Consider the following 24,190-nt stretch of genomic DNA (forward strand, 5'->3'; position numbering starts at 1 on the left):
ATTGTTGCTGCACATGCACGGAATTCCTCTGGTTGTCACTATCTGGTTTGGCATCTCTTAAATCTCACTTTCAACAGTGGACTTTGGTCTTTAACAACTACTTAAAACAATACAAAAAAAAGATGAGTTCGTCTCTACAGTCTTTCTTTAAAGATGTTTAACGTCACCAACTATGAATAAAGACTCAAGAAACTGGCCTTGTGAGGTCAGAGTAAAACTATAAAACATATTGCATTAAGTATGTTTTGACAGGCAACAATTAAAATAACTAATAATGTTATATATTTTGTCAAACACAATTATGAAGCATATATGTTTTATTTACATTTGTTCTTAGTTCTATACCTGTTCAATTGTTTTTCCCACTTGTTTTTCTTATTAATGGATTTGCATTGAGAAGGGCGAACAAACTATATTAAAATAATTTAATATATCTGTTTCTAGCTTTTTTTTCTTCATAATTACATTGTTTGGCGGCCCCTCCCAGTCTAGGTGTTTAATGTGGCCCCTCAGGAAATGTATTTGCTGACTCCTCCATCATATCTGGCATCTGTTTCTCATGTTTTTACGGTCATGCTGCCATCGATTTACTTCTGAGTTCATTCAGCTGTCTGAGATGATTTACATGTAGCTATTAATGAGATCAGGAGGTAATGAGAAGTCTCGTAGGAAGCATTAAAACCCTCCTCTGTGGACCGTCAGCACGCATCTCTGTGAGAGCATTTCATCGATCAACAGACCATTTCATCAACGTTCTCATAAATACCTTCGATCCAGAATGAGCTCGTAACAATATTGCCCTCTAGTGACTTAGCAGTATATTGATGAACGTTTTGTATTATTATTGTGGTTACAAAAGATCAGCTGATACATGTCGATGAAAAGTAATAGAATATAAAGTTAAATGTTTGTCTGAATGTTTCTAACTTATCAACAAGAATGTCTTTTTTAAAATATATATCAATACTTTAATACTTAAATGTAATTTCATTGTCATAAAGTGAAGAGTTATTGTTTCTGCTGTTTAAGAACAACATTTTCTTCAATTCATATATTGTTGTTTTCATAGTCGTTGATTATTGTCATTATTTGATTTGTAGTTGAACTGTAAACTTGGAATTTACTCTTCATGAGTGATGTTGTTTGTTTTGTATAATATACAACATTTTGGAACCCATTATATTTGCCAGGTTTTTTTTTCTATTTCAGGTAATAAGAAAGTTCCAAATGTTCATTCATATGATGGTAGTGTTCGTTTGACTCAAATATATGTTAAGGACAATGGCTAGTGAAAGTGATCTCTACATAAGTGTTCCCGCTAGTCTTGGAAAAATAAATTGAATATTATTGATGATGATAAATTCTGCCTCTCTGTTATATCAGTATTGTTTTTTAAGCTTATGGTATTGATAACACTTGTTTATAAAAGTTCTACACATATACTCTGACTCTACACATTCTCCATTTTCTCTTTATACACATAAAGGGGAGGTTTGATAACATCAATAAAACATCTAAAAAAATGTCAAAACCATAGCATCATTAGATAAGAAAATAAAAATAAAACACCATATATATGTTTGGGAAGGGATGTTCAAAAAACCTATGGAAAATAGACATTTAGTGAATGTTTTTAGCTCATACAGAGGCTGTCAATTTTATATAAAAAGGCTCCTGTGTTTGGTGTAAAGTTATATGGACTGAATTTCTCATTGCAGTTCAATTACTTTCTTACTTACCTTTGGATCTCTGCCTGCTTTTCAGACATGATGGCTGAGATCTTTTACTGGGTTTTTGGATCATGGTGATCTACTCCTTCCTGGGGTTATAAGCTTTGGGGTAATGAGAGAAATATCGAGCTTGAAATGAATTTCCTTTGCAGACTCTACTGAAGAGGATAAGTGGTAAACATGACCAATCCGGGAAAGGCTCTGAGTGGAACAATTATCATCAACGAAAGCTAGCTGAGATGTCATCCTCTCACGGAGACCGCCAGACGGCCCTCTCCGGAGAGCACAACATGCAGAGATAAGATTCCTTAGCTGACCTGGGAACACCTTGGTATTCCCCTGGAGGTCTTCGGAGATGATTCTGGGGGAGATGAAAAGTCTCTCAAGTAACTGGATGAGTTTGAAAAGTTATTTTAGATTTACATCTAAACTGGGTCGACTAACTCAACTCCTGTGGATACAATAAATCAGTCATCACACTGACATTTACACACCCACTGTGTGTGTCTTTCTATGTGTGTGTGTCATTATAACACTGGGTGTGACCTCCCTGCTGACATCAGTTTTCACAAGAATACTTTATATATTTATTACATTAATTTCGTTTATCTTTATGTGTTTGTAACCGGCTATAAGTAAGTAAGTAAGTAAGTAATTTTTATTTTTATAGCGCTTTTCTAGGGTCACAAATAAGTCATTATATCTAACAGAAGGAAGGACAAATTGAACACAAACTTTAGTTTTCTTTTTTGTTATTATTAGAACACGTACGAGTAAAAAAAACTATATTTAAAATTTGCAGCTGGTTTGAACCTGTGAGTCATGACACTTCTGAATCCCCTAATCCTCCTTTCACAGCACCAATGATGCCAACTGTTGTCTGATCCACGCTCTCTTGTCAGAAGCTATTATTGTCCATCCCATAAGCATTTTGAATTTATTGTTTCATATTCAGCCGTGGCTCAAAATCTCCTTCCACAAACAGCTGCTGCCAAACTCTGACTGCATCTACATTTTTTGGGTTCTTATTAAATACAGTAAATGTTTAATCGAATAAAGATTTGACGGAGGTTTTATTTTGTTCTTTGCAAAAAATTAGGAGCACAACATATAGTTGATATTAGATGGATGGATAGGAAGAAATGTCCCTACAACAAGAAAAGGGACAGCAAACAAAAAGACAAATAGACATAATTGGGAACCTGAAAAAAACCTGAAATTTGAAACCTGAAAGTGGAGTTCATTATGATGTAATAATGGCTTCACTCCTCTCCAGCCAGCTGTAATTACACCCCACTTTATTTATACAACAATTCACTCGGAGGTGAAGACTTCTGGGATTAATGACATGCAGTAACAAACATTGACCAATCGCAGCAGAGGGGGTGTGGTTTTGGTAAACAAGATTTTATCTCCATAAATAAATGCAGCGATTTCAGCGGGCGGGGCTATTGCACATTTTTTAATGTAAATATTCCAATGAAAATAGAGATCTATTTAGGAGACACTCAAATCAACACATGTGTTGCACTATAAACAAGTTTGATAATAATTGCTAAATAAAACCTTTAAAAAGGAAAAGTTCGACGACCATTCAATCAGCAGAACGAATGACATTTAAAAACTCGTGACATTGTATCAACAAAGATGTTATTCCGAGACGCAAATGCTTCCCTCCGGCTCTTGGAAATGACCTGGCGCAGGTGAACTCACGCTTTCTTCCCTTATAAGGAAACGTCAACGCTGGCATAGGAGTGTAACATTTACTAGAGAAGGTTACATTTACTAAATTGGGGGGGGAAGGTATCAGCGCTGCCCAGTATCAACTATATGTATTTCATCGTTATCTGCTTTTGTTTCGTTTGTTTTACAATAAATAGTTCACTAATGTATATTTGTATTTTATATATAATTAATTTGTCTTGTACATTTTTTTAGAAAAAGGTCAGTAATATTTTGTCCCCCCTTTTCACTGAGTTGGTTTCTCCCGAGCCGTCGGTACAGAGCCCGCACATGAGGAAGTGAAGGGCGGTGGTTGAGAAAAGCAGCAGCAGTGACGGGCTAGCCGACTACAACAGAAAAAGTGATCAGGTAAGAGAACAAATCTGCACTTTCACAGCCTTTATTATTAATATTGAAATGTTTACCTATATTACACTTCAATCTGCTGTAAATACATTATAACTAAATGTGGATTTGAGGCTTTATATTTTTGTTTTCGTCAAGTCTGCTAACTGTTAGCTCGTCTGTTGGTAGCTGTTTTCAAAACGTTTGTATGTGGCGTAGTTATCGACAAATGCGTCATTTATCTGTAGATTTGGGGTTTCTATGTCAAGGGCGTAATATTTGTGAAGTAACGTGTAATCTTTGTCTGTGTTAAATAATTTTAATGAAGTTAGGCCGCAGTCCTCCGCTGTTTTTCCTTCTGTACGCGTCACACTCAACTACAGGATGTAGTCGGGGACAATTTTTAATCGAAATAAACAAACTTTTTCGTTCCTGTCATGTAATCTTCTGATTCAAAACAACTAAAGGTTTTTATTTTATGGTTTTCTATGTTGCATTTTGTTTAACTTTGTGACATATGCTACCTCAGTTAAATTATCTTAAACAAATGTCAAACGTGTTTGGGAGGCGATTGTAAATGTGTCTTGTGTGTATGTCTGTAAAATGTTCTAACATTACCTAAAACTTAATAACTTCTTTTCCATCGCTTAAAATAAGTTTTTATCCATCTATCCAAATAACCTGCGGTATCACACTTATGTTTTAATACGTGTCTATGTTGTCAGGAAAATGTAAGTCAATTTTCCTATAAACAGCAGATTGTAAAAACATGCCTTGTGAGATGTGAAGACAGGCTGTCTACGCACCAAATAATATGACCTCATATGGAGTTCTTACTACACATCAGTAGTCCCCTGCGCCTCTCTTAATTTGTTGAGTTATTCAGCCTTTTAACATGAGCGATGGATCCATTTTTAGCTCACGGTGGACCCACACAAGGGACTTACTGCCACAGATTCACAGTAGATGAGACAAGAAATCTGATATCTTTTATATATACACACCACACAATGTCATGTAAAAGCGCTGAATATTTTGGAAATGTCTTTCTTTTCTCCGTTTTCATTTTTAACATGAGAAATGTCTACCTTCCATTTTCAGGATAACATACAAAACTCAAAATGTCGAGCAAAAGGGCAAAGAAGACCACCAAGAAGCGCCCCCAGCGCGCCACCTCCAATGTCTTTGCCATGTTTGATCAGTCTCAGATTCAGGAGTTCAAAGAGGCCTTCAACATGATCGACCAGAACCGTGATGGCTTTGTGGACAAAGAGGACTTGCACGACATGTTGGCATCGCTGGGTAAGCAGGAGGACTGTTACTACTCTGCAGACGAAATGTCATGTTGTGCTAGCGTCTGTGTGTTAACTGGGTGTTGTGCGTTTGTTATCGAGAACTTGTCAGTCTGCCTTCTCTTCTGATGATCGTCATGTTTGCTTGCTATCCTTAGGGAAAAATCCCACGGAAGACTATTTGGAGGCCATGATGATGGAAGCTCCGGGACCAATCAACTTCACCATGTTCCTCACAATGTTCGGCGAGAAACTTAACGGAACAGACCCTGAAGATGTGATCCGAAATGCATTCGCCTGCTTCGATGAAGAGGGAAGCGGTGAGACAAAGATTAAATCTTTTGCATGTAACTGTCAATAAATACAATGAAAGAAGAACGAGTCCCTGACATTGTAACTAAACCATAACATTACCTTTTTATGTTATGTTGAAGTGACCTGCATTAAAACAGCAGCAATTTTTATGATGTATTTTGTTTGTGGTAATGTTTGCTTTTTCTAGCATTAAAAACCATAAAACATTGATGGTTATTGCAAGTGAATGGTAAACATAAAATTCCAAATACTATTTTAAATCTGTTTAACTTAAAGTGACAAGTAACTAAAAGTACATTGACGTTATAATTTCCGTTGAAATCCATCGATTCGACCATTCTGTTTCTGTTCTCATTCCTGTTTTTATTCTTGCAGGCTACATCCATGAAGATTACCTCAGAGAGCTGCTGACAACGATGGGCGACAGGTTTACAGACGAGGAGGTGGACGAGCTCTTCAGGGAGGCTCCCATCGACAAGAAAAGCAACTTCAACTACGTGGAGTTCACACGCATCCTAAAACACGGTGCCAAGGACAAGGACGATTAAGGGAACCACTGCTGCACATTCCTCTTCCACCCTCGATCCACCTCGACCACCAGGCCGTGCGTCTCCAGTTAAACCACGCCCCATGTCTAAAGAAAACCAAAGCAATAACTATCCAATGTCTGTCAAGCTTTCAGTAAACCTACATTTGATCATCTCCTAAGAAACCAGCCTTTTTTTGCTAAGTAGAGATGCAGGTGGTGGGATATCTTTGAAGGGATAAGTTGTTGCATTTCCTGTGATCTGGTTTATCAGAATTTTTACATTTTATAATAGAAACTTTTTAAATAAATCCCTTTATCAACTTGTACTATTCTGTTTATCTTCCATAAACGACAACTGATAACTTTTTTTCTCTGGAGTTTCCTTTGAGAGTTCTTCCGCCTTCATTCCTCAGCTGCCTCTCAAGTCCTGACCAGTGTTCCTGACATGTTCTGACAAGCTTCCCTGCTCTCTCATTTTAGCTATGAAAGTACTTGAATATATAATAGTTTTAGATAACATTATAGTTGAAAATCATTATCTTACTGGATTCAAGATTTAGTTGATATACTTTAGTTTATATGTATTTAACTTGCTTGGTAGGGTTTGTGTAAGTCTGACCTATAATGCTATTTAATGCTTTTGATAGTCAATCAATCCTTAAACTTTGCCAGAGTCTTGAGTTTGTAGCTGATGTCAATCAACTGCAACTGTTTACACTGGAAGAAGACTGATAATTGCAGCAGGGCTTGGATAATGCCACCTGGGGAGTCTCACTCCAGGAAATGAGGACATAGGGGTTCAATGACATTCTAACGGAACAGTTGGTTTGATTCTTAATGACTGCTCGAGAGAAAGAGAGCTCTATCAACTTGTGGACATGAGACACACTTTCTGCTTTACAAACCTTGGCTCTGACCAACAATTCAATTAAACCTGGCACCATCAACTGAGTTTTATTGAACTCTTTCATAAGTACAATTATTCCATTTAAAGCTCTAGGGAAGATTGAACACGTTTTTGGCTCCCCTACTGTTAGGAATGTGTAATGTGCGTGCATTAAAGCGTTAACTGATCAAAATCAAATTAATGAACAGAGCTGTCAAATGGAAAAAGATTGTCAAAATGTTTTGTATTTAAGAATTCAACTGAGTTATTTAGTTGCATTAAGTGACGCACTTTGATTGTCGACTTTCTACTTTAAGGCTCAAGAGATCACAAAGTATATATATATATACTTACTATGAAAGAAATGTTGCGAGACAATAGATTAAAAATGACTTTTTATGGTTGCCATCTGGTGGTCCAAGGAGAAGGTCTTAGAGAACTCATGAAACCAACTGTCTTCTCAACATAACATGAGTATTTTATTTCAAACTAAATACATAAATTTAGATCTCATATCAACTTAAACTCCTAAAAAGTATTAACTTAAACACTTATATACAACTTATTTAGTGTCAGTGAGATAATATATTGTACTTAAGCTTTATAAGCGGAAATCCATTGGAATCATCTGTTTCAGAAGAAGTGAATGAACTGTACTGCGTTGGAGTGTCCTGAAGGGTAATGCAGGTTTTACTTCAATTTCTTTTTTCTTGATTTTTCTTCAAAATAAACTGACTTCAAATTGATTAAGTGGCAAAATGATCCTCCCAAGTACCATATCAAGACCTTCCTGTAGCCAGGACAGCAGCTGGAGTCTCAGACGCAGAGATCAAATTTGACAGAGAAAGAAATGTGCTGCCTGGCAGTAAAAACAGTGAGGTTTTTATGGTGTTTATTCAACCATTACGACCATTCGGGAGCAATGATTAAAGTGTCAAGAGTTTGTTTGATTGGCAGCTCTGTGCATCGACGGACAGAAGGGAATTAACTCCAACACCAAGAAACTACAATGGAAAGAAGCAGCCAAGCAAGCTATTGATTGTTTTGAACCCGAAAATACAATTAAAATAATATATGAAGAGAATCAAAAGTATAATCTATTGCATGTTATTATACATGTTCAAATGCTCTAGCCATACACAAAAACACTGATCTTCATATAAATATATATAATAGTTTATTCTTCAGGATTCAAATAATCAAAATATTTTATATGTTAACGTTAAATATTTTAGACATACTGTGTTGAAGCCACTGGGACATGATTTTAGTCCAAAGTCTTAAGCAAATGTAAACCTTATGTAATGTTAAGAAAATAAGGTGTATTTTAGTTCAGCGGTTACTATTATTAAGAAAATGTATTCATGAAAATGTTTTTCAGAATTCAGAGAAATGAATGGCTCGTTGCAATCAGGGTTCGTAAAGACCAATAGTTTACATAAGTTAATGTGAACAAGGGACAGTGAGACATGCAATTTAAACTTGAAGACTGAGCCAGTATCTGAAAGGAATTAATTTGAACAGCTTTTCCATCAGTTATTGAGGGGGTGTTCAGGGCTTACCGGGTTATTTTAAAATACAATGAGTGAAGAGAATGAAGGCCAAATTATCATTTCTTTATCAAAAATTGAACGAAAAGAAAGAAGTAAAAGCAGATCATGATAACTTGGCAACATTTATTTTTTTGTCTTAAAAATACGTTTGTTGAAAAACAGATGATCATTTCCTCTTACAGATTACGGTCCATAATTGATGATAAACTCCTAACCAAGGTCAAAGTAGGCGATCATCTACAAAATAAGTGAATCTTCCGATCAACCATTACTATCACCGAAACATCAGATCAATCACTTTGAAAAGGATAATTGGAAAATATATCCTTTATTAAAGAGAGGCAGACAAAGCTGTAGAAACTGTACAGTGGAGAGAAGAATCATCTGTAATTACCTAAAACAAGAAACCCAACCACATGTCAATCATTGGTCAGCAAAAGAGTAAATCTCAAAGGCTTTGAGAGTCGGCGGATAAATAAAAAAGTATTATACATGTAAAAGCAGGAGTGTTATTTTCAAGCAGGGATCTGCGGGAGACCGAACTCGTCCACGAGTACGCCGTCCTGAACAAAGAAACTGGTGTTAGTCATCCGCCAGAGCAAAGAGAAACCATCTGGACATCTACGTACCCTGTTGGACTTCTCCTCGGGCAAACCCTCTGGGATGGTTGGAGCAGTCGAGGCTTCGTCCAGGTACGAGCTGTCGTCGTCCATCAGGAGCTCGTCGCCCAGGGCGTCCAGCTCTGAGGACACAATGAGACTCATGATCAGCCGTTGTTTAGTCATGAGGTGAAAGAATCCATTCGTTGTACGAGTGACAGAGTGGACAACAAATCTAACATCTTTCCCAATCTACTAAATAAGGCACTTTTATAGATGTATTACTAAAATGTTTCCTCTTAGTCACCTGTTTAAAGGATCACTCATTTGTCAAAACTTTGAGAACACTTAAAATCTTGACGGTATTCGTTTCAACAGAAGATGCAAAAATAACGACAAAAAGCGAAAAGGAGAAATTAAAACAACCCACCTGCTTCCAAGTCGTCCTCATCGATGTCTGGAGTACCATAGCTTCTCCCCATCGCTTCCTGGATGTCATTGGCATCCTCCATCATGTCCTCCATCTCATCTTGAAGATCCTGTGAGTGAAAAGTTAATATTGACAACTCAACTGTACACAAGTGTCCACACACTCAGCATCTCACCTCAATTTTATCAATTTTAATGTTCTTGTAGGCTTTTTTCATGTCTTTCAGACCAGTCTTCATGGCATCCACCTGCGAGAATCCAGGGAAATGTATTACATTTGTTAAAAAAAAATAAAAAAAAGGGTTTGTAGAGGAACCAAATATTTACAGAATTAACCTCACCGTTGTTTTTGTGTCTTTAAGCGTCTGGATGGTGTAGTTTGCTTGTTCCATGTTGAACGACTGCTGCATCAGGTTATCTCTCTGACCTTCATACCTACAGGAGGAAGAGAGAAAAAACACATCAGGAAAACTCTCCACTTGAACCTAGTGGCATTCAAAGAGTCTGCTTACATTCTCTTCTGCTTTAGAATTCTCAAGGCCTTCTGCTTGACCATGTTCTGGAAAAGAGGATTAGAGGTGATTTACAGTGAGAAATGTTTGATGAATTGAGGTAAAAATCGACATTGTTCCATTTACTCTGCCCGCCTCACCTTCTCATCCACCCTCCATCACCCTCAGGCTGTTAAAGTAAGTTTTTTATATCACCACTGGCTGCTGTAATTTTACAAGGTCCATTTTTCTCTTCTCTTATATATTGTTAGCTGAAACTGTTAAGTGCCTTGAGGCCACTTTGTTATGACTAGACACTTTATTGTTTATAAATTTGAATAAAATTAAAACAAAGAAACACTTGACTGTATACAAGGGTAGTAAATCAGTAGTAAAAGCTTTAGTTTTTACCCTCTCAATTTTGTAACCTCACAATACTGTATATTTTGGGTAACGTTAGTTTAACTACAAACACATTTTATCCCACAACAACAAACATACAATTAAAATGTTTAGAGATTACAGCACATACACATGTGTGACCATCCTCAAGTTTGAATTTACAATTTTTAGCAATATTCTTTTGATTACGTAGTAGTGTTATTTTTTCTTATAGTTTAACATATATACAAAATATTGGACTATATTAACAGATTATTTTTGGCATTTTAAAAGTATGTGACATTACATTATAAACGGAAAAGCGTAACCTTCAGTTCAAGTGTCAACAGTTACTCCAAACTGTGTCATCACCTTTGAAAGTAGCCACTTCATTATTACTCTAAACTGACACTATTAAAACCAGAATGGTGTTCGTCATCTTACCTTCGAAGGCCCATCTCTCATCTTCTTCATCTGGTCCTTGTATTTTACCAGCTCGGCATCTAGTCTGGCTATTTTCTTGTCAACAGATTCAGCTCTGGAATCAACCTTGGAGATCAACAGAAGTATTAGTCATTCATGTTATAAAGAGTATCAATAATAAAGGTGATAAGAAAAATAGAGCCTAATTTCAATAGTGTGTGTTTTGTCTCACATCACATTATTGGAACCAACATCTTCTGATGGCATTTACAATATGGAATAACTTCGACTTAACTTAACCATACTATAGATATCCTTTCTATAAATAACTTTATTTAAAACCGTGGCAATAACAACGTGAAGTATCCAACTTCCGGATATTGTGCCTCCGACCAAACCCTTCACACACAACAAGAAATCACAGCATTTTGATTCATGAATTACGTAATAACCAAGTCAACGTCAGCTAACTTATAATAGTCTTTCTATGTATAGTAACCAGTTGGACCGGTTACTGGAGGCCTCTTCTGTCAAATTCTTGTGACTAGACTCTAAGAAATGATAAAAATGCTGATTCATTGACAGAATAAACACTTCTATTGTCGTTCTTATATAAAACATTAAGGCGACGACGATTTTAAAGAAAACGTATTTCTATAACTAACTTTTCTTCGTTTTACAAATGATTGTTTGACGGGTAAAGTTATCTGCTAGCGAAAGTTTCTGGCTAGCTGGCCAGTTAGCCGATGGCTTCCATCTTTGTTTACTTTCTACCATAGAAAAGTTTTTTAAAAGGACAATACATACACTTCCAATGCAGTCGCCAAGATTCGGTGGGGGACCCTTGGCTTTCCCCTTTCCAAAGATGCGATTCATATTTGTAAAATAGTGTCTCGACGAACTAGAAGAAAGTCGGTTCGCTGTCAGTCACAACAACAGCTGCGGAGAAACTCCAGGAAGGAAGACGGTCAGTGGTGACGTCAATGATGTCACGTGATAAATAATACCTGCTTGGCCACGCCCACATACGTTCTCTGACGATAATATCCAAACTTTAAACCAAAATTTAAACCCTTTTTTTTTTTTAAATCTGCCCATGGATTATTATATTTTTTTCAATATATATATTAAGATTATAAAATATATATCTTTTTCTGTTTATCTATTATAATTAAAACATAAATAATAAATATTGTTTTAATTTTACGTTCTTTGGTAACGCTTTCTTTTTACTAAAGAAAGTGAAGCACTACAAGAAATTCTTAAAAAACATCCTAATAAAGCAATGAGTCGGTCGACAATATAATTTCTTGTGCTTGGTCTACTGTATAACAATGTTCCTGTAGAGGGCGCTGCACGACAATAGAAACGTGGGTTTTGGCTCGGTTCTGTTGATTCAGCGCCAGAACCAAAAATAGTGACGACAAACGCTGACAAATGAATAATTTTGCTGTTTTGATATGTTGGGGTTTGCTTAGCTTCTCTCTTTATTCTTTGATATTTCGATATTATATTTAACCCTATGTCGTTGTCTTAATAATTTCCCTGTCGCTGAAATGATCTTGAACTGAACAATTGTTTTCATGAAATGTTTTTGTAGAGTCACAGTGACAGAACAGACTTGAAGTCTATGTGACTGTAAAAATAGTTTTTTTTTATACGTCAACTACATTCTTTTGTTGACACAAACTAATGAAAAAATGTAACAAGAATGTTTAAGCGTATATCTCATTTTCTGGATCATTTTACTGATTTATTTTTAATAAGAACTCACAAATATATTCAAAACACCATTAATCTTGTCAGGATAAACAGATTTACCTTGCTTTGTTTGCTAAACAATCCGTCCTCTGCTTGACTATTTTCCGACACCTATAGTGAAAACAGACATTTTCACTGACAGCCGAGGTCAACCTTCAGTTATTTCGTCACCTTTCATCCTCCCTCGGGGTCAAAATATCACACAAAACACTTTAGTGACAACGAGCTGGGGGTCGATTCCATTTTGTTGAACTCCCAGAAAAGATAAAAGCATCTCTGGGAAAAAGCTGTTTGACGCATGTCCTTGGCATCTATCCCAGCCGGACTTCTCCAGGATTGTGTGATGCACAATAAAACATGATTCAGATGAACTGCCGGAGATTCAGTCCATCAGGAGGATTACCTTTCTGTCTGCACTTATCTGTTTGTCTGTTTTTTGGAATAAGTTGAAAAGGCAAAAGATTCCAAAAAATACTCAGTGAATGTTGATAATGGACACAGTTGATTTTCATGGTGTTCTAGATTACAATAGATGGATGGATGGATGGATGGATGGATGGATGGATGGATGGATGGATGGATGGATGGATGGATGGATGGATGGATGGATGGATGGATGGATGGATGGAGCGATGGATGGATGGATGGATGGATGGATGGATGGATGGATGGATGGATGGATGGATGGATGGATGGATGGATGGATGGATGGATGGATGGATGGATGGATGGATGGATGGATGGATGGATGGATGGATGGATGGATGGATGGATGGATGGATGGATGGATGGATGGATACAGCACATCTAAGCAAATAAAATACACCTTATTTGGTTACAAACGAACGAAACAAAAATGAACATTGATGTGTTCTAGAACAGCTCCCAAGGCTGATATTTTACGTCATCTTGGAGAATTTGAATAGAAACTAACAAGTGCATGGCCTTGAAACCATCTCTTGTTTTACAAAATATTTTCTTGAAAAACACATAACTGAGAGCAGCATATTTTTCGATCACCCTCAAATGATGTTTCTGCTTCCTGTTTAATTACCAGTCAATCATTAAAATAGAAAACAACTGTCAGTATTAGTGTCCCCGGCATCACTTTTAATGAGCAAACCGCAGAGACTGTGGAAACTTATTTTATTGTCTTGACATTGTTAAATTACAGGTGACATTTATTTTTTTTTTACAATACGGCGTCACACTTTAAACATTCGACTCAACAGAGAGCAGCTCAGGCATCAGGCAGCCAATGTTGCAATAACTATACATCAACATGCTACAACACAGGTCACACCTTGGTGAAAAGTTCTTTTACTGTCCAAAAAAACAGATACTCAACAAACAACACTGTGCACGAACACTGACAGTACAAACTCTTTAAATGAAGTTAAAGCTAAAATATACAGCAGATGTGACTCAGATATATAACATACAGTAAGAAACTCCAAATCCGAGCGTTGCAGATTTAAAGTTTAAAGCCCTCTTTCAATTTTTAATGCACATTAAGTCCAGGATTTTATCTTTCAAAAGGTCTCCCTCTTGGCGCCCTTTTTTTCTTTCATGAGTCAGCACACGTTTCACTTGCAACATCGATTTATTTTGGAGATCAGTGGAATCATGCGAGCGCCACAGGCGCGTTTAAATATGTATACGACTTTATATGTGCTTACTGATTTACACTCCCTCTGCAAACATCCTGGACTGTTAAAGGCACACTTGGCAAATCTTTATGACGAATCAATGTGTAAATGTAATTAGAACAATCATCCGTGTGGAGGATATTGTTTAAGCTTGATGTAAACAAACAAGTACATATAATCAATGACACCGGTTTGAAATACAGTACGGCTCCTGATATGCTAACATACTTGATCAACAGGTGCTTAGCTTTTCGCTCGTGCCTCATTCATTCAATCAAATGTGGAAAAACAAAAGAGGTCCGAAACTGATGCCTTTTGTGTCTGGTCCCCTTCATGAGCTCTTAAAAATGTGTCAAAAACGTAGGTAACAAGAACATGTAAAATGTACAATAATAACACAATATACTTATTTTAAATTTGATTATTTAAACCCGATGATAAATAATCTAACTTTAATCCTAACGTCATCTTGCTCAACAATAAAAGTACCCTGTAGTTTGACATACCACCTCTTACAAAATCTTCATATTTCAAAGACACTGTTTCTTAAGAAGACAGAAACTGACATTAATAAAACCGTCTCAGGAGGTGAGAGAGTCCAACGCAATTTGAGTGATTTTCTTGTCTGACTATTATTAGACCCTGTAATGCGGGGGTTGCTGTGGCTGTTATGATGGGCTGTCGAGACAAAAGAGAGAAGGGTTGGAAAAGAGCTTCAAAATGAGAGGAACACCCTTTTTTAAAATAAAAATAAAACATTTTGATCAAAATTCAAAAATAAATAAAATGATGGACTACAATTAATCATGAATTACACTCTCCTGCTCTACTCACTCCTCTTTTCTCTCACTGTATCCTCCCTTACTCTTTTCTCCATCCATCCACCCTCCCAGCCAGTCACAGAAGGAGGCCATCAGCACTGAGTCTGGTTCTGCTTGAGGTTTCTGCCTTATAAAAGGAAGTTTTTCCTCACACCGCCAATTGAATATACAGTACTTGCTAGTTAGCCAGTAGCTAACACTGTTAGCTGCAGTCTTTCAGTACCACTTTTTATCTTTGTATATTTTGAAGATTAAAATCTAAATTTTGTAAATATCAAACTACGTAACAAATCTTTAATTTCCAATATCAGATTAAGACATATTCACAACTTGAATGTTTTGTAATAAATGTTTGAATTACCATATCTTTTGTACTACAAGGCAAAATTAAAGTCATAAAACGTTCTAAAAAGAAAATCTGTGCGCTTTATAGTCCAATGCAAATTATATATTTATTCCAGTCATTGTTACTGACCTTTAAATGATAGGACGGTACTCAGATACCTTATAATCTACTGCAATTTATCCATGAAGAGACCCATTTATAGTTGTTGCGCCTCATAATACGATAAATACGGTACGTCTAAAATGAAGAGCTCTTGTGCTATGGGGTGGTAACAAAGAATATACCTTCTCTATGATATCACAATAAGGGAGGAGAAATTCAAAGGGCTTTTTGTCAGAGGTGGTTTACAAAAATAGGATTTTTAATCTCTCGAATAGTCAAGTTACATTTGTGTTTTTTCTGTTACTAAAATACCATCAAACACAAAGGCAGAGTCTACATTTCTGAGGTGATGTGCGTCAGGCCGAGTTCATGTGAGTCTTCCTTTCCTATGTGGGACACTGACGACAGTTCCACCGCTAGTCATGTGGGCCTACTAGTCTCGTCTGGGTTCTGAAGGGGGATGGCGGTTTCCCGCACCATGCCGGCGCCCTTTTTACTCCCCGCCACCTTCTCCCCCTTCAGCTTGGCCGTCAGACAAAAATCCTTAAAGCAGCGTTTGAAGTTCTCGTCCAGGAAGGCGTAGAGGACCGGGTTGAGGCTGCTGTTGGTGTAGCCCAGAGCCACGCAGAAGAAGTAGGCGGCCATGATGGCGGTGGTCTCGGGGACGGTGGCGAGCGCCTTGACCAGGATGAAAATGTGGATGGGCGTCCAGCACACCACGAACACGGCCACCACCACCACCACCAGCCTGGTGATGCGACGCAGGTTCCGATCTTTCTCGCGGGAGCCGGACAACATCCGGACGCTCTTCAGCCTCAGGACCATGAGGGAGTAGCAGACGGTGATGATGAGGACGGGCACCACGAAGGCGAACACGAACACGCAGATCTTCATCAGCGTGTCCCAGTACACATACGGCTCCGGGAACTGCAGGGCACACTCGGTGATGTCTATAGGAGGAAAACACAGCAGAAATGCCCTTTTGTCTCGATCAAGAATAAAAAACCACTTTGAGAATAATTTGCCGATCTGTTTTGAAACTGCACTCAAGCGGGAAGATTCTCGTCCGAATCATCCATACAGGGATGGTAAAGTGTCACTAATGGATGTCTCTGCACTGAAAATTCAGGTTCCTGCTATTACAATAAATGATTTGTGCAGAAATAACAAATCTGCCTCTTTGGAAAGAAGCTTTGAGAGATCATTTCTCCTCCAATTATTCCTCCCAAGAGCCTATATTTTTCCTCAGTGAAGACCCTTTGAACCTGTGCACCACTTCACTCACAGCTTTCATTCTCATTTGATTTACTTCGAAATGTCCACGTGTGAAGGGTATAATGCATTTGATTCTCTTGATAAGTGGCTGTCTTTGATCAGAGTTTCAGAGTGAAAGGGAAGGTGGACCTTCTGTGATGAAAAAAATGGCTATCCTATGACGACACCATTATACACAAAGTAGAACTCCAGACGAGGGAAATTATATCACAACAATTAAATCAGTTTTCATATGTGGATTAGCAGCATATTAGCAGTAATTAACCATAATAAACTACTTGTTAGCCTGTTGTATGTTCCTCCAAAGTTTGGCAACCAAGAGTCATTAACTAAATAAACAAGTAATTTGTTTATTAATGTTGATATATTCATCTTAAGTGCTCTCGAAACTCTCATAAAAAATAATTTTGCTTGGAAAACGAATGAATCTCTGTTGCTGACTGTTCACATTTGAATATGCCCCACACATCCGTCTCACTGATGGTCTACAGGAAATCAAATTCTGTCTTTCATTTATATCGAACCAAAGCCCACTTGGTGAGTGATACGTTATTGATCATTCCCTTAGTGTCCTCATCCTGTTACAATAAAGCTGGATTTTCTTTTGAGGTCATATTGATTAATTCAACCACTTACAATAGTTTGACACACACACAAACATCATCTCTGGTGTAAATGTCACAAAACGTCAATTATACTCCTTTCACACCGCAAACACAGGCTTTTCTAACTTGCATTTAATTTTCCGCCATCAGTTCCTGAAAGGATGAACAATAAACTAGAATTGATTAGTAGGGCCTGGGAAAATCGAAAATGTTTGATACTGGTAATGATATCGATAACTTCATTTCGATACCGGTTCCTGAATGAAACTTTATTGGATACCAAAGGAGAAAGAAGAACATCACACAGCTTTGGAACGATCTTCCTCTCTCTTTGCGCTTGATGGATCTACTGACTCCTTTAAGAAACATCTTAAGACCTTTTTATTTGTTCAGGCTTTTCCTTGATTTTCTGGAACTCCTGTTGTGTTATCAGTTTTATCTTGACCTTTAAAGTATATACTTAATTGAATATTGTTTTGATTGTTTAAGCGCTTTGTGACCCTGGTCTGGAAAAGCGCTATACAAATAAAAATGACTGACTTACATAGTGCAAATCTTGAGTTACATTTTTCAGTTTCTTTAATCTGATGTTTATTTTCTTTATCACTTTATCACAATTTTTCTTCAGAAAAATGTACAAATCATCAAGATTTGATCACACGTGGGTGTTGAAGCTTGTTTCTATTACTCATTACTAATTCGATCGGTGCCTCTATAGAACCAAAGTCAATACCCAGCTCTATTGATTAGACCTTTAAACAGTCTTGCATGACACGAAAAACGACTTGGCAAGTATGATTTGGTTCTCAAGCTTGAGTTTGACATGTTGATTACAATATCAACATATATTGAAGGTGATCTAGTTTCAGATCTAGTTTTAGATGCAAGAGGCTTAGGTTGAACTTCCTCCAAAAAGACACTTATAAACATCCATAAACCTTCGTACTGCTCGTATTTAATGTCTATCTTTTATTGAAGCCTTGACAAAAAGAATTGTTCTGGGTAATATTGCGAGTGCTTCCAGTGTAGACAGTTGACTGTATCCGCTCTGGAAGCACTTGCGATATTACCTGTAGTACTTCCGTTTCATATCGCTTGTTATTCTTTAAATGTCTGTTACAAAAAAGCGTAAAAAATATAGGCTTATTTCATTTTTTCAGGAACAATTTTTCTTGCCAAGGCTTCAACAGAAGATGGATGTTACATATGAGCAGTACAGAGGTATTTGGATGTTTTTAAGTAGCACCCGTCGCTACATTACAGTGAACATACATTTTTCACCTATAAAGATTACTCTGAAAATAATCCCAACCCTTAGTTGGCATAAAGGTGCGTAGAAAAGTTTGAATTTTGGGTGAACTAACCCTTTAATTGTGCAATTTATTAAACTGAGCTTCATAGTTTGGCGTCAGGTGGTGTATCTCCGGTATCCACAAAATACTCGACAGACATTCACAAGCAAGCCAATCAGGATACAGAACTCATGCCCTGAGTGGTCCACGTTTGTCTGTTAGCCAATAGCATCCCGTGTTAAATGTAAATTGCGCATCCCGTAATCCCACGATATAGCGAAGCATCCGCAGTAATTGAAGACACTCACACCCAAGGATCTGTGATGTGGTGAAACCAGATTAAATGATGCGCAATATAGCGAAGAAACATTCTTATGTCTTGGGCGCAACATAGAACAGACCCTAAAGTCTATGCTTAAACCAAAACAACTGTTCAACTCCCCAAACAGCCTCCGAAAAACAATCCACTCAATCAATTATACAATTTATTTTCTCCAGCAGCTCCTTTGGCTCCCGGTCAAACAAATAAAACTTCTCCTCTTCCTCCATTCCCTCACACCTTCACTCATCTTTTCACTTCTTATATTGCTACTAGCTGTTGAATTCTTTTTGGACTGTGTTGACAGTGAACTGTCAAAGTCAAGGCCAGGGGCAACAGTATAGCCTGCTGAGTTCATTTGTTGTGGCTCACAAGATCTCAAACAAACTAGGCTTTAAATGGTTCATTTATTTATCATACTGAGTTATCCCTTGTGTTTGTCTCGAGGTCAAGGTGAAGTTTAACTTTTCAGGCCTTCAGGTCACCTAGACCCTGAGATAACACGAGGGTAAAAGTAAAGCCTCAAAGTTTGTGAGCCACAAAAATCCAAGCTTTGCCGTTGACCAGGCTTTTTTTAAAGGTAGCTGAGATTATAGACGTAAACAATTCATCAGGGTGCTGAAACATTAATGCACGTAAAGACTCAATGAAAGTTGGGAAAGAAGGAGGAAAATCCTTGAACGAGAAGATGTGTTTACTTCAAGCAGGTGCGTGAACAAGAGAACAAAAGGTTTTTCAAGTGAACGGATAGAGATTCCACAGCAAAGCACTTGTGTATCATCATGGATCTAATACAAACATTTGTTGTTGCAGTTGTTTGTTGCTAGTAAAATACGGTATAATTATAATTAAATATATAAAATCAGTTATAAATAGATGGAGGTACATCAGTGCCATCAGAATATTGAATTGCTAAATGTAATATTTTAAATGTTGAATTTATTTATTGGAATAAAACATTTTATTTACTGATTAATATATATATATATATGTATATATATAAAATAAATGAATTCAATAATGTCTATATCGCTGGGTTTTATTCTTTTCCTAGAATAGTTTCATAAAGAAATGTAATATTTTCAAATCTTCTTTTTTACACATAGTTTCATTCATTCATTCATTCATTCCTTTTCTATGCTGCTGAATCCCTTATGGGGATCGCAGAAGGGGGCTGGAGACTGTCCCAGTTCCTTTGGGCACACAACCATTCACACACTCATACCTACGAACAATTTCCCAATCAACCTCTGTATGTTTTGGACTGTGGGAGATAACCGGAGTGCCTGGAGTAAACCCACGCAACACGGGGTGAACATACACACCCAGAAAGGTCAAAGGTTGGCTCCCACCCGACCTGAAGGCGAACCGGCAACCTTCTTGTTGTGAGGCGATCGCTCCTCCGTGCACCGTCCACAGAGTTTTATATCCTTATAATAATAATCCTTCTAATTAAATTTCATATAGAATTTTAAATTCAATATATACATGTTGGTAAAATATTGCCAAGCTTTTTAGTCTTTTGAGTCTCGATTTATTTAGAAAATTTCAATTATTCAATAAAAACCATTTCAACCTTTCGTTATCATTAGTCTTCAATGGAATTATCTTAGTTAAATTGTAGTTATGTAAATCAGAATTAACACAATTTAGCCCTAAAAAAATACTGATAGAACATGAGTGTGGTACAAGGGCAAGTTAAATCGTACTGTTTTGTAATTGTATTGTAATAATATTGTTTTTAAAATAAGTCCTGAGTGGGTGAGATCTCACCGCTGTTCGTTTGCGTGCCTCCCAGGACGAAGGCGGGAATCCCGGCGGCCGAAGACAACAACCAGATGCAGACGTTGATCATTTTGGCTTTGGCCGGAGTTCGGAAGTCCAGGGCCTTCACCGGGTGACAGACGGCCACGTAGCGGTCCACGCTCATCATGGTCAGAGTGAAGATGCTGATGAACATGTTGTAGTAGTCGATGGAGATGAAGACCTTGCAGACCACCTGACCGAAGGGCCAAGTGTTCAGCAGGTAGTCGGTGCTCTGGAAGGGCATGGTGGTGGTGACCAGGGCGTCGGCCAGCGCAAGGTTGAAGATATAAATGTTGGTGGCCGTCTTCATCTTTGTGTACCTGTCAGACACAAGGACGTTTATGTAACCATCATGATGAACTGTCCATCATCTTTACCCTTCCCTGCCGACTACCATGAATTAAACATCAGCCATTTGTGCGCGACCATGTATGTATGTATTGTGAGGCTTATTAGACTCAAGGTCCATCATTACGTTGCTCATCGGGAACATCATATATAATTATCTTGTTCATCCATTTACTTTGTATTTTCCGTCAACAACATTAACTGTTGGCGGATCTTTGTCCCGACTACCTTCAACATCACATTTAAGAACATCAGATATAATTAAAAACTTACTGACATTTGTTTGATACAAAAAAAATATAAGAGAACACTTTTTATGCACAGAGCATTTCACATAGTTTATTTTCCTTAAAGTGATAGAAATTCATTCATTTTATACACGCCCTCAAGAGCTGGGATTATTTTCAGAGTAATCTGTTCCTTTTGGAAATTATAAGCAAAATCTTATGTTTATATTAATAAGAGAGTGATGCTCAGTGGGAAAAACAAGGGGCTAATGCTGCAGTTCTTACAGAAAAGGAAAAATCCTTCCAGAAAATATTGGGAATGGTAATCTGAAGAACGAACATTTATTCATTTGTGCTTTTAAGATAATCAACATTTCCTAAAAAATAAAAAAAAAGAGTTGAACAATTTTATTTCATGGGCCAAATGGGTTTTATTTATTCTTCTTTTTCCATGTATTGTATTGTGTTGTGTGGAGCTGTTAATCTGAATTTCATGGTACAGCACTGTTGTTGCACTTTTCTTTTCAATTTACATTACAATTTCCTGCATAATAATCCGAATCTGCTCCAGGGATGAATTGTCTCTTCTTACGTTACAGTAAAATGCTTTTATTCTTGGAGGCTGAATATATCTTTATTATCTCTGCATTTGTTCCACTATGTTAAACATATTATTCTAAACTGATGCATTTAAAGGTCATGCTATTAACATGAACGTTAATCTACTCTGATTTGAACCTACCATTCTGCAGGCCACAGAAAATGACTTGGCAGCCCAGATTTGGCCCCCGAGCCATATAACACCTGACCAATGACAGGAGCAGCAGATGGAGACACTACTGTATATTAGCCACGGCAGCGAGAGGAGAGTCCATTTCCTCTCCAAATATACAGTAAATCCTGCTGATCTTGAATAGGAATGTGGTGAAACTGACGCCAACAGTCGACTCATTAGTCTGATTTAGCTGCTGCGTCTCACGCAAGACTAACTGCTCACTTTCATCGTAAATCAAGAGGGATGAGGTGCGAAGTGGTTATTAACACGACGGCGCAGCAACTTGCTAGAATGATGCACAGAGTATGGGTTGAATCTTTGTCAAACCCTGATGATGACCATTTCTTATAGCAGCTGTTTTGGAAATGAGCTGTGTCTCTCATACAAGGTGAATTGATGCTGCTCAACGCCTTCATGTGAGTCTGTCCTCTGGGAATTTCCACTCGCGAGTGGAAAGATGCCTTATTATAACATATGCAAAAGTGAAATTCAATATTTATGCCAAGTTCACAATGAAGACATATTCAAATCAAATGTCAATAAAAAGTCATGCCTGAGTTGGTTTATTTCATTGATACAGAAAAAGGAATAAATAATTCTGGACAGCAGAGCTAGTTAACCGTTCTTTATTAGCTGAAGAGGTCTCAGGAAACTTTCCACTCATGGTCCTATTCTTTGCCTTTCTTGCCTTTAAGAACTAGTCCTTAACAATCACAGCATGGTTTTCGCCACGGCGAATCCGAGAAAACTCTTTCAAAACCTTCTCCCAAGGTGGTTTTTGCTCAACTGGTTCAAACCCTTAAATAACCGCTTGATTTGCGTTCATACTAGGCTTAGGTTAGGCACCCCTGGTCTATTCAACCGGTTACGATAGACTTAGTATGAACAGGGTCTTAGCCGGTTCCGATTGACGTCATACTTCCGGGGTCATAGCCTGTCGCACAGATAGTCAAATGTCACTTTTGTCATTCTAAAGTTTTCCTTCCACTTTGCATCTGAAACTTTCTAAAGCACATCTCTTTCCCACCAGTGACCGCTGCGTTCCCCAAACATTCTCTCGGTTGTAGAGGCGTTCAGTGAAGCTGCAACGGCGAGCGAAGCATACATCATTTCTCTGTGACGCTTTCTTGTCATGACGACCCGGCGCGAGCGATCTCTTCCTCGATTACACATAATTTTCCAAACATGACCAACAAAAGCTTGTTAAGCCGGATATGTCAAGCGAGTATGAAGACAAGAGGTTTTAGCCGGTTGAACCTGCTGATTATGAAGAGACTTTTCAACCGGATAGGCTTAGTATGAACAGGGTCTTAGTCAGAGCGCTTAGCCCTAACCAAGGATCTACCGTACTATGTGCCAACTTAACATGACCAGCAGTACAATGCTATGAGCTGACTTAGCATTACTATTTTTATAGTTTCTTTGCTTTGTTACATGTTCTAAATCCAATTAAATGTCTCAAATCATACTGTGTTTAATGAAGAAAAAAACATATATATACTGTATATATATATTCAAATTAATTACTACTTAAATTTTAAATATAACTTCCATATTATTATTATTATTAAACATCTTTTTTGAGTGATTTATTTATTTTCTTTCCTTCTTTTAAATTGTCTCGGTTGTCTCTCTTTTTTGTCCCTCGAAGGGCCCTTTGTTACTTTATAATTTGTATTTCAATACAGTATAATTTGAACAATATACAATAAATTGTGAGCTTGTTTTTATAATATCACATTACTGCACTGTAAAGGCCTATGATTCAGGTTCTGATCTAGTTTATCACTAATAACTGCTTTCAATGACACGATGTACAAAAAAACAAATCATACACTTAAACATATAGTGCAGTCCTGAGGGCCACATAGAGCCATTTGACAGTATGTATTGTGACATCAGAGTAAATAGCTTGAAGTGCATATTGTAAAAATGGGTACCTTACTGTGCTTTATTATTATTATTTAATGTTTTCAATTACACTTCTCACACACACACATGGTACAGAGAAAGAGAAAGGGATGGGGGGGCACAAGGTTGGATATTTGATTTCCCTCACCTCCAAACCCACCATTATACACTTAAATAAAAAATGAAACATCTACCAATTCAAATCCATTTAGGATTCTCCATGATCGACCATGGCGTGAGGCTCACCTGATGATGACG

At 37.4% G+C, this 24,190-nt stretch overlaps 3 protein-coding genes across 3 annotated transcripts in view; 1 reads left to right on the forward strand and 2 right to left on the reverse strand.

Annotated features, from left to right (window-relative positions):
• Window positions 1-3,745: 3,745 nt before the first annotated feature.
• Window positions 3,746-6,292, forward strand: myl12.1 (myosin, light chain 12, genome duplicate 1). The gene is made up of 4 exons (XM_087789191.1): window positions 3,746-3,821; window positions 4,899-5,099; window positions 5,248-5,409; window positions 5,780-6,292. Exons 2-4 carry the CDS (start codon window positions 4,919-4,921, stop codon window positions 5,950-5,952), a joined length of 516 nt encoding a protein of 171 aa, XP_087645317.1. The 5' UTR covers window positions 3,746-3,821; window positions 4,899-4,918; the 3' UTR covers window positions 5,953-6,292.
• Window positions 6,293-8,681: 2,389 nt separating this feature from the next.
• On the reverse strand, window positions 8,682-11,664 carry chmp5b (charged multivesicular body protein 5b). Its single transcript, XM_087789192.1, has 8 exons — window positions 11,503-11,664; window positions 10,717-10,821; window positions 9,913-9,959; window positions 9,742-9,835; window positions 9,577-9,648; window positions 9,402-9,510; window positions 9,002-9,114; window positions 8,682-8,935 (listed from the first exon to the last, which is right to left on the reverse strand). Exons 1-8 carry the CDS (start codon window positions 11,569-11,571, stop codon window positions 8,888-8,890), a joined length of 657 nt encoding a protein of 218 aa, XP_087645318.1. The 5' UTR covers window positions 11,572-11,664; the 3' UTR covers window positions 8,682-8,887.
• A 3,772-nt stretch (window positions 11,665-15,436) lies between these two features.
• LOC148082090 (delta-type opioid receptor-like) overlaps window positions 15,437-24,190 on the reverse strand; it is a 9,211-nt gene continuing 457 nt past the window's right edge. Inside the window, exons 2-4 of the mRNA XM_087788118.1 lie at window positions 24,179-24,190; window positions 20,639-20,991; window positions 15,437-16,324 (exon numbers count right to left, since the gene is read on the reverse strand). The exon at window positions 24,179-24,190 is cut by the window's right edge and continues 243 nt beyond it. Coding sequence (XP_087644244.1) covers window positions 15,795-16,324; window positions 20,639-20,991; window positions 24,179-24,190 — 895 coding nt within the window. The 3' untranslated portion in view covers window positions 15,437-15,794. The remainder of the gene's footprint in view (window positions 16,325-20,638; window positions 20,992-24,178) is intronic.

The sequence above is a fragment of the Callionymus lyra genome, chromosome 4, assembly GCF_982586985.1.
Source record: "Callionymus lyra chromosome 4, fCalLyr1.hap1.1, whole genome shotgun sequence".
Lineage (NCBI taxonomy): Eukaryota > Metazoa > Chordata > Actinopteri > Syngnathiformes > Callionymidae > Callionymus > Callionymus lyra.

Coding starts and splice junctions, on each gene's coding strand:
- myl12.1 (XM_087789191.1), top strand. CDS start 4,919: ATGTCGAGCAAAAGGGCAAAGAAGACCACCAAGAAGCGCCCCCAGCGC. Junction 5,100..5,247: donor CGACATGTTGGCATCGCTGG/GTAAGCAGGAGG, acceptor TGCTATCCTTAG/GGAAAAATCCCACGGAAGAC. Junction 5,410..5,779: donor CTTCGATGAAGAGGGAAGCG/GTGAGACAAAGA, acceptor TTATTCTTGCAG/GCTACATCCATGAAGATTAC.
- chmp5b (XM_087789192.1), bottom strand. CDS start 11,571: ATGAATCGCATCTTTGGAAAGGGGAAAGCCAAGGGTCCCCCACCGAAT. Junction 9,115..9,401: donor TGAGGACGACTTGGAAGCAG/GTGGGTTGTTTT, acceptor TTGTGTCCTCAG/AGCTGGACGCCCTGGGCGAC. Junction 8,936..9,001: donor CCGAGGAGAAGTCCAACAGG/GTACGTAGATGT, acceptor TTCTTTGTTCAG/GACGGCGTACTCGTGGACGA.